This window comes from Microtus ochrogaster, linkage group LG2 (assembly GCF_000317375.1).
Source record: "Microtus ochrogaster isolate Prairie Vole_2 linkage group LG2, MicOch1.0, whole genome shotgun sequence".
In the NCBI taxonomy this organism is placed as follows: Eukaryota; Metazoa; Chordata; class Mammalia; order Rodentia; family Cricetidae; genus Microtus; species Microtus ochrogaster.
The window spans coordinates 12,296,420-12,311,412 of record NC_022028.1 but is presented as its reverse complement, the minus strand read 5'-3'; the positions used below and the strand labels follow the sequence as shown (position 1 = coordinate 12,311,412).

At 42.0% G+C, this 14,993-nt stretch overlaps 1 protein-coding gene across 1 annotated transcript in view; it reads left to right on the top strand.

The window, feature by feature from the left end:
* Window positions 1-14,993, top strand: part of Col19a1 (collagen type XIX alpha 1 chain) — a 319,373-nt gene that overhangs the window by 215,603 nt on the left and 88,777 nt on the right. The window contains exon 15 of the mRNA XM_026785603.1: window positions 3,126-3,179. Coding sequence (XP_026641404.1) covers window positions 3,126-3,179 — 54 coding nt within the window. The remainder of the gene's footprint in view (window positions 1-3,125; window positions 3,180-14,993) is intronic.

Below are 14,993 nucleotides of genomic sequence, written 5' to 3'. Positions count from 1 at the left end.
GAGAGAAATTTCTTAGTTCTGGGGTAGACTGGAGAGACTTTGCAGAAGAAGAGGAGATGGCGCAGCTCCTGTTAGTGCTACTGTGGCCTAGAGGGGAGTAAGAGAGAGACTCCTGGAGCTTCCTGGAGGGAAGAGAGACAATGTCTGAGAATGAACGGGAACTCTAATAACTCTCTCATACTCTGAAGTTCCCCTCATGGCTCTGTCCGCCTTGTGCCAGAGTGCCCTCTGCAGGACACTGAGACTGGGACCTGAGATCCCAGTCCTGCCTTGCCTATTCCCTATGCTATGCTTAATAAAGCTAGAATGAGGGAGGGAGATGGGGGCTGTAAAGCAGACACTCCAAATTGTTCAAATATGCTTCTGGCACTTACAAGACTCTCAGGCCTTAAGCTGAAAATATGTGTTGGCCGAAGTTACCCTCACAAATATGTTCCTTTATGTTTACAATCCTCGCAAATATCTTCCTTGCTCGTCCACTCTTTGGAAGGATGTACTAGCGAGCCAGCCCTCCCTGCACTCAGTAAGCCCAGCAGGGCTCCGGCAGGGCTAATGTAACACGTCACGTAAATCAGTGGAGAAATGAAGGCGTCTGGATGCTTGCCCTCGCCATCCAGAACCGTGGACGCTTTTTGGTTCTCATAGTAGCACATCAACGCTGTGTTATGGAATCTGACACTTGGTTTGTCTTGGCGTAAGCTCTGTGATAAAAATTGATCAATAGCCTCATTTTCCCTGCTTCCAGTTCAAACAGATACCCATTTCTCTTTTGAAGAAAGGGGACTATACACAAACCCGACGACACTCCGGTTTTTAACTTAAACTCAACCTAATGCATGCTTACAGAAGAAATGGATCACCTGCTTAGAGGTCTTTGATTTCATTTCCAGTACTCTTGCAAATGAGTAAATTACAATGCTTCTTCTGAGTAAACTCCTTATCCTCCCTTAGCTCTCAAAGGCAATTGCCTCGCATTTAGTAAAAATCAAATATATCGATTTCCAGAAAATATATACTGCAAGAGTAGCTTCTTGCATGTATGTATAATCTGCACTAAATACACAGAATATAAAATTACCTATTCTTTCCAATCTTACGGTCCTTCCAAAGAAAGCCAACATTTCTAGCATTTAAACAGAAAGCATATGGAAACACCACTAACTGTATGACTGTGGTGATCTGAGTGCGTTTTCTGTTCTGTGAATGTGAATCTTAGAAGTATTTAAAGAAAGGGTGGGTTCTATTTATTCTTTGACAATTTTGTACGCGTATATTATGTATTTTGATCATATTTTCATCATTATGTTTACTCCTCACCTCCCTCTGAACTCGTTTTCCCAACCAATCCCCCTCCTGCTTTTATCTCTTAAAAAAGAAAAAAAGAAGAAGAAAAAGAAAAATTGACTCACCGGGCTAAATCAGGGTTGTTTACATAAACATGGGACAAGCAAGGGTGTGGGAGCATGGACACTCACCTGTGGTGTCACCACTGAAGAACTCCATCCCCACCCCCAGGGGCCATTTAGTCCCCTCTAGGACTGGGACCTCCTGAGATCCTTCCCTACTCCTAACAGAATGCTGGCAGCTCAATCCCATGCGGGCCTCGCGCAGGTAACCACAGCCAGTCAGAGTCCCTGAGTGGAGCGGCCATTCCATGAAGTCCCTAACAGTTTGCCCTTGACTTCTCTCCCATAGCAATGGCAACATTTCTCGCCCCAGTCACAACATAATGTTTGCTTACTTCTCAAAGCTGAACCTACAGACCCAGCTGCTGTTTAGACGCCCTACCCAACATCAAGCCTGAATAAAATTCATCAATGCAATGGGCCTTTCTGTACTTACAGTTCTCAAACATATCAAAAACATTGAAAAGATTGACCTAATACCGTCTTTACATTTAAAAGTACTGTTGTCATGGAGCCAAAATTGTGTGAGTACCTCTCGGTATGGCAACATCATTCTTACTAGAGTCGTGTCATTGGGGTGGAATTGCAGTGTTTAGGAAACATAAGCTCAGAAATGTTCCTCATTCAGAACATATTGCTTCAAACAAAGGTATTTTCCTTGTCTTAAGGGGAAAAAAGATTAAGTGATTTTTTTTAACTAATAGCTAGGGCCAGAGAGAGTGGACTCAGTGGGTACCCTGGAAGCCACATGTAAAAGTGCACCCCCACACATATACAATAATAATAATGGCACCTAAATTCTTTTATATAATTTTAGACATGCAGTTTATTAACCATATCACCACAAGTCTATGTCTCTGGCCCCTGCGTTTGGAATTCAGCCCGTCATGAATCTGGAAGTGTGAACACGGAGCTGTAATAATGAGTGATCTGCAAGAATTATGCAGTTAGTTCACTTATCCAGCTGGAAGGAACGAGCTAGCTTGTATACTGTAGGTAGGATATATGATTTGATCAATGCGACGCTTTTCAAATTTTAGTGAGTGTAAGGATTCCTGGAAGTCCTTCTGAAGTACAGATTCATGGCTCTTAGCCCGGAGGCTTTAAACCAGTTTCCTAATTAGTCACTGGGTGCCTTAATTAATCACACTAGAATTCAGACCCCCTTCGGAACCTTCTTTTTTTTTGAGATTTTATTTATTTTTATTTTTATTTATTGTATATGTCTTTCCTGCACCCTCTACCTGCAGTGCCCATGGCGGCCAGCAGAGGGTGACAGATCCTCTGGTTGAAAACTTTTGTGTGGGGGTGCTGGAAGCTGGACCTTGGTCTTTTGGAAGAACAGGTGGGGCTTTTAACCACTAAACCATTTCTCCAACTGCTGAAAAAAACATTTGTTATTTCATCTAAATTGCAATTTTTGTCTGAACTGGAACTGCAGAGTCATCAAACATTGAGTGGAGTGTCAAGATAATTTGCACGGGAAAGGTCAACAGCAATTAGAATCAGTACATTTCCGGCCGTATATTCCCCAACAAGGTAGTGCACTGGCCCACAGTTTTCAGAATTCGTTGATGTGCAAGAGTTGTGTGGACTTGGAATTGTTTTTTAAACTTATTTTTAAAAATACTTTTACTGTCTTCCACATTGCTGCCTAATATTGTTATATTAAAATGAAATCAAACCACAACACTTAATCTATTTTCTTTTCATTTCAAGGGAAGACGAGGGAAGACAGGTCCTCCAGGAAACCCAGGCCCTCCAGGACCACCAGTGAGTAACAAGGCTGCGGTCACGTGGCAAAATAAACACACCCATTGCAGCCTCATTCATTTTATTGCCCTTTATCCATGCAAGTGATTAGGCTATCAGCAGTGCATTGCTGTTAATTAGTATTGATTACAAGGAAAAACAAGAGAGCGTGAGTTGAATTGGATAGGATGTTGACTTTTATTGTACTTTTTTTTTTGGCAAAACAAAGAAACAAAGAATGCTTCCTACATTTTCAGTAATTGCTTTGTGCTTTGAAGAAGACAGTAAGGGTGTGCTGGCAGGCAAGGGGAAGCCTCCTTGTCATTCCTAAATACTTGACAGGGCCTCAAGACTTGTCTCCGAGAGGGAATCTAGATGATGAAGGCATGAGCACTAAGTGGGCCCAAGGCCTGGGGAGAAGGTGAATATGCTAGAATTTAGAGGGAGGTCTCAGCTACTGATAGATACATTTACTGAAGGGTCAGGAAGATTAAGAAATACGTGACCAAGAGAAAGGATTTGTAGTACTATGCTTCACGGGTTTCAGTTTATTGCTAGAGTCGTTAGGAAAGGTGTGTGCATATTTTAAGTATTAACATTTAAACTCAGCTATGGTTCTGATTCAGAGCTCTCATTAAATCTCGTATTTGAAATAAAAATGGTTTATGAACTTTTTAATAATAAAAGAGCCAATTTGTTAAAACTAAGAAAAAGAGAAAACAGTTATGTAGACTATAAACGGGTTTTATACATAGGTCAGCATTTACTGAAGAAGAAAACATTGGGCCAAGCCGTTGGTTCCTGTCTGCTTGGTAGGTGTGATTTAAGGAGACTGGTTCTTCTAAATGACTAAAATCTTTCCTTTCATTCAAGAATCATCAAAACATCATCTTAGGGTCCCATTGGTTTTCATCAGTTTGAGGCTGTTCCCATCATAGGATAAACTGATGACCTGTGTCTACCACACTCACAGTGTAACTGTGGACTGAACACGCAATTTTTCTAAACTCAAGGTCCTCCTGAAAGAGAGCTGCTGCTTCCCAGATGATTAGAAATGAAAAGCGTTCTTCATATTGAATCTTTTCAAGGTCATAATAACTAATGTTTTCACTAACTAACTCATCAAGAGAATCTAGTCGCACCAGATTCGCATTGTTCAAGCATTTCACACGTTTACGTAGGGTCCGACTAAGTGCGTAACTGGAGCTGGACTTGAAAACCTGAAGAAGACGCTGTCCTTGCTTTTTATGAGGTTCAAGTTCAGGTGAGGGCAATGTGAAGTGAGGAAGAGAATGCAGTGAAGATAGCACAGATGGGTTCCTGGAGAAACTTCCAGCAAAGGATTAAGATTGAGGCTTGAAAAGCAAATAGAGCAGGGGAGGGAGCCAGCTGGGTGCCCCTGAGGAGGAAGACAGTGGGAACAAACACCCAGCATTGTCAAGCCTCCCGTGGGTAGAGGTGGGCTCCCTGCCATAGACAACTGAGGCCCAGCCCCAGGCCAACAGGGATGAAGTCAAATTTTTGCAGGGGCCTGGCAGACCTCACGGAAAGCTATGAAAGTAAACAAAGGGCCTAAGCTGGAGAGGGACAAAGCCAGATTTCACCGATGGTCACTCTAGCAACACACTGAAAGCAGATTGCTGAGGGCAAGTGAGACTCACCAGAGCTATTAGATTTACTGACCCCGAAATCTCTGCAGGATGCTTGCTACCTCAGTGTGGCTGGCCCATGGAGCTGTTTGTATTTTATTTCCATATAGAGTGAGAGGTGACTAAGAGCAGTCTAGTCTATTTTTAAATATCTTTTTTTTTGTCTTTTCCAGGACTGTATTCTGCGTTACACAAGCCCTATTTTATGACAGGAGATAAGACAGCTAAGAGAGGGTGGGTAGGAGGCTAAAATTCTTCTAGTTGAGAATTGAGACGTTGTGTGACTCATCCCAGTGGTCCAGACTTAGAGTTTCCTAAAGCGAGTGTAAGAATGGCTTATGACAAGTGCGAATTAGAAACAAAAGGAAGGAAATTTAACCTTACCTCTAATCAAATCAATAAAGCAATATGCCCGAAATAAATAAATAACTGAAGTATTTATAACACTATGTTTGAGCAGGGTTTTTTTTTTTTTTAATATTAATCAATCTGAGTTGGAAAGGAGCTGAGGAATGTGAGTCTTCAGCAGACAAACCTTTGAAGATAGAGTGTTTGACTCAATGTCCTCAAAAGAACACTCTTTCCTTTGGGGAATTTCGGGGTATTTGAGGATTCAAAGCAATGTTGTTATTTAGGGAAGTGCCAGCCAAGATGAAAGGAGCCGGGACTCAGAGGGAAGGTCTCTGATGGCCCGCAGCAACTCGAAATAATTAAACTGCGGGAGCCCATCCTTTACCTGTGCTTCTTCTTCTGGGGTCAAATTTGTATTTTCTCACCTCCCTAAGAAATGATTCAACCAAAAGACACATCATTTACAAGGAATAGCTTTCTATAACTTTAGAGTTAGCGAAAGAGCTGTGTGCTGTGTGTGTGTTAGGTGGGCGTGTGCATGCCACACGCAGGAGGATGTGCATAGAAAGGGCTGTATCCACAGAGCCCTGTGACTAACATTTGAAGAAAATTAAATCTAGTAGGGAAAAAACAAAATTCTAGAAGGAGGTATTGACTATCCTTGTTTGCTTTTCTTTTGTTCTGATACATCACTCTGACTAAGAGGCAACTTGGGGAGGAAAGGGTTTACCTGACTTACACATCCAGGCCACCATCAGGGGAAATCAGGTCAGCAACTCAAGCAGAAACAACAGAGGCATGGTACTGGCTGACTCATTCCCTGGCTTGTTCAGATAGTTTTCTTATATAGCCCAGACCCACCTGCCTAAGGATGGTGCCACCCACAGTGGGCGTGGATGCTCTCCTCCAAAAGAATCATCAGTCAAGACAATCTCTCCTAGACATGATCAAGGCCAATCTAAGTAAAGCAATTCTTCAGCTGAAGTTCTCCATTCCCAGGTGACTCCAGGCTGTGTCTAGGTGACACTAATAACTAACCAGGACATCTACTATGACTACTGAAGAACGCTCCTAAGTTATGAGTCACTCCCTCAATGTCACATACATTACTGCAGATTAGCTCACCCCATTTCAGTTTTATCATCAGGGGAAATTTATCTTTTCGGGGAAGACTTATTTGTGGCTCATATATGCAATCTGCAGTTGGTTGCCAGGGCTAGTTCTGCTCACTTATGCGGGACATATTTCTTAAAATCACTTTTCATGGTTTTCTGTCAAGCCGCAGACATATCTATACAAAGGCAAATGCTTCCAAATTTCCTAAATGACTTTTGCCAACGTGTCATTTTATTTTGAGATTATAATACATCATTTCCCCCCCTTCCCTTTCCTTCCTCCAAGGCCTCGCCTAACTCCTCCCTGCTCTCCTTCAAATTCCTGGCCTTTCTTTTCATTTATTGTTGCTATATACACATGGATATGTACATGCATGTATATAGGTATACATATAGATTCCTAAATATAACCTATTTAGTCTATGGCTGTTACTTTTACGTGTATTCTCAGAACTAATCATTTGGAATTGGATAGCCAAGTTTGTGTGCTCTTCCCTGGAGAAGGCTGTTTTTCTTTTCATCATTCCTTAGCAGCCTGTAGTTCTTTGTGTCGAGTTGAGGTCCTGTGCTCTTTTCCTGTCCGATATGACATGTTTATTGTTGTTGTCCTTGCTCAGCTCATTTTTCAGCTGTCGCATTAGAGAGAATTTATGGGTGTAGCTTCGGACATTCCTCAGAGAAACAGTCTCACAGCAAACTCCCTGTTCCTCTGGCCCATACGGTCTTTCCAACCCCACTTCAGCGGCGATCCCTGAGCCTTCGTTATGGGAGTCGTGTGCCGTCAACTGGGACAGGACTCCATAACTCTGCATTCTGATTGACTGTGGTTTTCTGTAATGACCTCCATCTGTTGCAAAGAGAAGATTCCTTGAATACACTTATCAGATGATACTGGAAAAGAATGTGTGGTATCTGGCCAGGTGGAGAGGTTAGATCTAATTTAGTGTTCGCTTTTTACCATGCCCATACATGCAGAGCTGCAAAATCCAAGAACATGGTACCACCATCTGGTAAGGGCGTTCTTGAACAATAGCGTGGTGGGGGTGTCAGGATCCCTGTCTGCCACTAATTGTATCATGAGGACCTCACACTCATGGCCCCATCTGATACTAATTACATCCTCAAAAATCCCACCCACCTCCAAATACTGTTAAATATGAATTTCATGGTTGAGTTTCCAATACATAAAATTTGGAGGACTCAGTAAACAAGAGCAGAAGGAAACCATTAAGTAGAGATACCTTAAATGAATAATATCTTCGGATGTGCTAAGATTATAATTGAGAACAATTTTCCAGAGAGGCAAAATATAAGAACACTCAAGTCCCTTACGAAAGAAGAGTCTAACAGAGAAAGAAAGAGGTGCAGGGAACCCAGGAAGCTTGATTACAGTACTAATGTTTATGTTAGACCTCGAAACGGCCTTGGGAAGTCAGAATTATCTTCATTTTGAAACAGGATAAGCAGTGCTTACAAACACCAAACCAAGAGTGCACGAGAGCGAAGCAGAATTCAGACTCGAGATTTGAGCCCCAAACCCACCTTTATTGTACTTGAGCTGTCCCCGGTTACGGTTCGATATGGACCAGCCTTCCACACCCAAGCATTGTTTGACTTTTCTTGGCACCCACCTCACAGGAATGTAAGGTAGCCTGGGGTGTGGGGGTGCCATCCCCCTCCCCTTGTGCAACCCTTTCCAGACCGTGCACCCGACACTGGTGTCTCTGTGAATATGAAACCATGGTGCCAGCCCCACCTACTTCCTACGGTGGCTAGGGGGACCAGCTGCCATGTATGCGTAGAAATTTCCGGCTGTATGCAAGTAAAAATATTAGGATTGCTCTGAGCATCATTTATTTGCATTCTGGGTAGAAGAGCTTGTCCAAAACTACGGTGGAACCAATGTCGTTTTTCTCCTTTCTAGTTTCCCAAGATATAGCTACCGAAAATGTAATCTATCTTTGAATTGCTTAAACGAGCACAATACATGTCGAATACTTACTCCCCATACGTAAACCCACTCTTGAAGAGACAGAGAAATTATTTCCAAGTCACTACTGCAGCTCAGACAAGGAATACAATGGTGTTTTGTTTTTTTTGTTTTTTTCTCCCGCAGCTTCACGCTGTCTTGCCGGCTTACGGAGCTGGTTTACTGGTTTATCTGAGACGCTGTATTTTATTACTGGGGATCTTCTCTGAGGCTTCACCACATGCTCCTCACACTATAATAAAAACATCGCTCTGAAACAGCTTTCTGGTGACCTGAGTAGGGCATGCCATGGGAAATAGTGACCCCTTGTTACTATAGCGAAACTGAAAAGCCTGGAAACTCAGGATGCCTTAGGGTATCCGTAAGCATCTTAGTTTTTAGTTTCCTTTGAAAAGGTTGGAGAGCCATGGAAATGAGTTGGAGTAGGAGGGAAAGACCGAGAAGTTAATGAGCCATTAAGTGTAGCGGGTGACAGCCCACCCCCCTGACGCTGACTTTCTTTTGCGTCTCGGTAAGGCGCATTGATTAAAAGCCACGTTAGCTCTGAAATGTGTTATTATTCTTTCTATCACAGGCATGGCTTTAAACCGTCTTTATTTTCTTTCCGGCATTGTTTCTGTGGATTGTTTCATTATTGCGGTATGAGAATCCAGCAGTGGGCTCAGATATGTCACATTTGAGTGCAGAGCGATTTAGGCTGAAAAAACAAAATTCAAGAAATATGTAACATGGGCCAGCAGCGCCCTCTACTGTTACCACTGGAAACTTTCTAGGCAAAGACACTTCTCAGAAAACAGGCAGATTCGGACATTTCTTTTTAACGTGTTTTGGGGTTTAGCTGTGAGTAAGTGTAATTTTAGAACCTTATTTTAATGATTTGTGGCATTTTCTATTTCTCTTGTATTTTAAATATATTTATCATTCCGGTGACAGTAGCTTTTAACATCAGCTTGACGCTTCATTAAGTTGTGAAATCAGTCCCAGCCCTTGCTTCTCTAGAATGCCCATGTATGGTAAAATGCTGATATAGACGTGAGCTTTGTGGCCCCACTCCAAAGAAATGCCTGTTTTCTAGGGCAACAGTCTGGTTTTAAATATTTATGGCCACCTTATTTATACTTTGATTTTTAACGTCACTGTAAAATACTTTCTTTTCCCTTTAAAACAAGAGTCATCACACGGCCCCAAAGGGTGTGACCGATTGAACACCCTTTATTAAAGGAATAAATTTGGGGTGCAAAATTTAATTCATTTTCAACAGTACTCCCTTATCTGCGGTTTCATTTTCTGTGGTTTTAGTTAACTATATTCAACCATGGTCCAACAATGTTAAGGAAATTTTAGAATTAAATAATTCATAACTTTTCCTTTATACCCTATATTGAGTGAAGCCTCATTTTGTTTCCTTCTTCCTTCCTTGCCCACTGTATCCGGTTTCTATATAGCACCTGCCTGGTAGCCATTGTCATCAAATTGACCACCAATGACAAATGGTATTAACATAGCGCTTACTTACTTAACTCAAATCTCATCAGTAGTGAAACCGCGATTGAAATGCCAAAGCGAAAATGCGCTTACTTTAAGTGAGAAGGCAGAAGTTGTCAATTTAAAGGGAAATTATATGCTGAGGTTTCTAGGATCTATGGTTAAAAAAAATTAAGTCTTCTATTTGTGAAATCATAAAAAGGAAAAGGTACAAAACTTGTACTGTTTGTACCGCCAACTTCAAAAGCATGTATACATCGTGAACATGTAGTTCACACGTGACAAATGTCAGGTTATATCTCCACTGTTTATTAGTGGTTGCCTGGTATCGACTGAGGTTTTTATGTTTACTCTATGCAGATAAGGGAGGACCAATGCAGTCATCTTTTAATCACTACTATAAACAGGGTACATACAGTGTTTTCAAAAGCAGAAGAGCAAACCACAGAGGTCTCTGCTTAATAATTGAACACTGTTGTCGGGGGAGCATATAACAGTGGTTAATAAGCAAATAAGAGATAAAATCTTTTCAGAATTATCCATTACTTGAGGATTTCTGTGGGGATAAAGTGATGAAAGTGGTAAGATGTAAAAGAGGTGTTTTTCTGGTCAGGCTGACCCAAGGAAGTATCTCTCTGGTCAATAACATGATTCAAGAAGGGACTGGCCACACAAGGAAAATGGACAAGAGCTTTCCAACCAGAAAGATGGATGTGTTCAAAAAATAGACAGAACTGAAAACTTAGTTTGAGAAAAGGATGAGGGATGGGAACCTTTATCATATGAAGGCCTTATTATAAGAGTTGGAGTCAGAGTTGGTACAAGCAGAAATTAAAACAACTGGGTGCTTACTGTTCCTTTCTGTTAAATCTCATGTGTGTTTTAATTGGTTGTCTTTGGGGTTTTTTGTTTGTTTGTTTGTTTGATTGATTTTGCTTTCATTTTAATGTGATGAAATAATCACTTTTCTGATTCAAATAATTATTATGAAGATGATTTCAATTTTAGCCTGTCATTTTTAGTCTTTGAGTAGACAGTTAGTGTTGAAAGAGGAGCTGCTTGTTCATCCCAGCCACCAGAATCAAAATAATCACACAGAAACTGTATTAATTAAAACACTGCTTGGCCCATTAGTTAAAGCTTCTTATTGGCTAACTCTTACATCTTAATTTAACTCATGTCTTTTAATCTGTATATCACCACAAGGTTGTGGCCTATCAGCAAAGTTTCAGCACGTTCATCTCCCACAGTGGCAGCTCCATGGCATCTCTCTCTGACTCCACCTTCTTCCTTCCAGCATTCTGTTTAGTTTTCCCCGCCTACCTAAGTTCTGCCATATCAACAGGCCAAGGAAGTTCCTTTATTCATTAATGGTAATCACAGCACACAGAGGAGACTCCCACATCAAGATAGTAGACTTGTTTGCAAAAAAAAAAAACAAAGATTTGATTGTAGCCCATTTAATTTCAACCTTGGTGTGAACACTGGATTCAATTTTTTTTTTTTTATCAAACATAGGAATTCTAACACAAATATATCAGTCTTTTCCCCTCTACTGCTAACCCTGATGCTCTCTAATGGGCTACAAGTTGGGTCAGATGAAGTCCTAGCACGGTGCTGCCCACCCTCCAAACATCCCAGAGCCACAGAACTACTGCATGTGTTCCCTCTTGACCACCACTGTCCTCCACTCTGTGCCCTCCTTCTCTGACTGTTGCAATGCACTGAGGGGCAAATGTAAAATGCCATTGTATCCGATAGAATGACCGCCTCCCAAAACAAGTTAGTGCCCTAAACCACACTCAGACTACTAAATAAGACAGATGACAAAATATCAGACTGCAGAGTTATTTCTTATTAAAATATCCTGTGCACGGCTGTGTGCATTTTGAGGCACATGATGTTTCAGTGGGAATCCGGTTCATCAAAGCTTTTCTAAATGTTCATTTCAGCAGTGATCCTGGCCTCTTCTGTCTATCAACCGACTAAAGGCCAAGCACTTTAATGGCAATATCTTCAGAGAAAATAAACCTAACCACTTATTTGAGTCGATGGGATAATAATTTCATTACTTATTGAAAAATAAGATGATATCCGTAGATTTAAAAATACAGACACATAGTATCTGAAAATTGGAGACCTGACCCATTAATTATTTTTACTGCCACTTGTCCCTTAGTGGGGTCATGGTTCCAGACAAAAACAGCTGTTGTCAACATTACTAAAATTCCAGCGTCAATTTGTGACCACAGGATAAGTAGGCGTGCCAGTGAGGCAGCTGGGTGTCAGGTTGAGGTTTCAAACACCAACGCACAGAGCTGCTTTCCCCCTCCCCCTTTTCTCTCAATGAGCAGCAGTCATGGGACATTATTAGCCCCTTTCTCCCCTAAGTCTTTTGTGGTCACGGCTAAACAATGATGGAAGAGGTGTCATCTTCATCTTCTACTGACTGCATCTCCATCTTTCTCGGGTTGACTATTTAGACAAATCTATGTTCTTTCTATCAACAGTGAGGCCGATGTTTGAAATTCTATGGGGAATAAACTGGTAACTAGTTGGCCCAGTACATGAATTTTTCATGATTCCTTTGTGCTGGGTAAAGATTGAGGTGTAAGGAAGCAAAGCACAATCAGATTTATTAGAACCTTTTATGTTCAGAAAGGGGGACTTGTTTCTGAAATAATTTTATAGTTCACACTTATCTCAATAACCCCCAAAAGATGCTGATTGGGTATTTAGCTTTATAGCTATAGAACTTCATGGGGTCAGCAGAAAAAGACCATCTCTGTTTTAGCAAGACTCCAGGCCCAGCAAACTGAGACTCAGATCCACCTATGACATTAGTTTTGTCTGCCCAACTACAGCTCAGTTTAGCGGAGGGAAAGACCAATCAATGGGCATTCTCTGAGTCTCCGGAGAGGCAACGAGGTTTCAGGGTTGTCTTGGGGAGTCCGCAACACGAAAGGAAATCTGAAGAAAATAAGATGGGAAGCAACTTCTGACGTGCCTATTAACTTTGTTAAATGGGATGCAGAGCTGAGCAAATATGGCCCATAGTTAATATTTGATTATAATATTAGATTGTGGCTTCATGAGACATTTTAATGTAATATTTATTAGTTCTCTGAGAATGTATGCATTTTGATCATATTCAACTCCCAATTTCTGCCCCTAACTCCTTCCTATCCCCAACCACCTCCTAAATAAGTGTGTCCTTCTTCTTTTAATAATCCAAGGACAATTTGTCCTATCCATATACTTCTGGGTGTTGGGCCATCCAAAAGCTATGTGCTTAAAAGAAACTGACTCCCCCCGCCCAGCGCCCATCAACTGTCTACTGCTACTAAGTTAGGGGTGGGGGGGGCCTGGGAGCCCCCCCACCTCCCAAATTCATGACTTTATTACATTATTTTCTGTACCATTTCATGTGTTTACAGTATTTCAAATCCATCTTTAAAACCAGGAAGCCCTTCTTACAGAATTAGTAAAGGTCATTGTCACTAACCGTGTCTTTACCCCCAAGATCATCAGTGTTCTCTCTTCTAGAATCCTCTGTCTGATGGCACTAAATATTTTTAAAGTATAACCATCACCCCCCCCACAACAACCCTGAACACTTTATGTAACAAAGGGGTTCAGTCGAGCCTCGATTGTCATGTGCAGATTTGTCATTAGTTCAGCATGAAAATGAGGGCAAAAGCAGCATCAAACATTTGATCTGGAAGCAAGGAATTAATCTTCTTATAAAATAAAGCTTGCAATCTCTCCGTTGTCTACAGCAATCCACAGTGTGGCCAGCTATTTGAATTTCCCACCTGCTCCTAGCCACTATGCTACTTGGCTATGTAAGAGCCACCAAGAGCAGCCTGGTTATCCTGAGTCTCAGTAGTGTACCTGAAAAATTTCATTTTCTCTGCACAGGAAGCTTTGTCATTCTCTCGGTGCTTTTAAAGGGAGCGAATGTTATCACTTAATTACAGTAAATGGTGGTGCGGAGGGCTGATAGACGGAGGCTGCCTGTGTGGCCTCCGGGAGCCGACTTTCTTCCTGACTTGGGTGGTATATGGAAAGGTTTCCAGAGGCCAGACAAGGAGGTCAGAGGCACAGCTGTCCCCATGGTGTAGCTTTGGTTGGTGGTGATCTTTTGGGGATACCGCTGGATACAAACAATTATTTTCACACATGCCCATGCTTGCTGGCTTTCATGTCCCCTGGTTTTATCACCTTGCACTGGATCATTGATGCTGCTTCTGTGGTGGCAAGGACTTGAAAGATTCCTGCTGCTCCTCAGATTGCAGGGAGCTGACAAAAATACTATTTTTCTTTCGGGGGGACATAGCGCAGAGAGATGAGTATGGAACGTTTAGTGGGTGAGTAAGGAGAGTGGCAGACTGGGGAGGAATCATTTATATTATCTAGCTTCCATGCCATGGGTATCCGTCAAAAAGCACTGCCTGTCAATAATGCAATGAGGTTTAGAAGAATTAGCTTGATCTCTAAGGAAACATGCACCTTACAAAAATGATGCCGCCATGACTTGGAGCGTAAAGGGTTAAACATGTTGGCAATTCCTCGCCTAATTTCGAAAATCTGTTTTCCCCGAAATGGATTAATTATGCCCATTGAAAAGCAGTCACTGTCTCAGCCTCAGCCTCCCACTCCCGCTCCAGACTGACAAGTGAAACCGGGGCCTGTGCAATTTTGGAAAACAATCAGGTCACATATTGAGCAGTTTGCTTATTCACACAGCCATGAACTGTCCATGCTTGAGTTCCCTCAATTACACAGCTCAGTATGCAGGCCAGAAACAGACAAGCCCAGCGCGAGTGAGTGCTTTCCTAGAATACACAGACGGACAAGTTTGAAAAATGTCCAAAGTGGCAGACAGGAAAAATTCTCCTTCAAGATCAAGAGGCTGCCTCTTCTGCAAATCCCTCACCTGTGAACCACACAGCTTCTAAATCTCAGAACCGGGGCACTGGTAATATCTCAGGCCGAGACCCTTAAGAGCTATAGATCTTTACAGGAATGGTGCGAGTATATGCCACCATAGGGCAGAGCAGCCAAGACGGGAGAATAAGAGGGGCCACAGGACTGAACGCCACAGTGCAGAGACTGTAGGTCACAGTACTGAATGCCGTGGATCACAGTACTGAATGCCGTGGATCACAGTACTGAATGCCGTGGATCACAGTATTGAATGCCGTGGATCACAGTAAGGAGCATCATGGGTCACAGTGCAGAG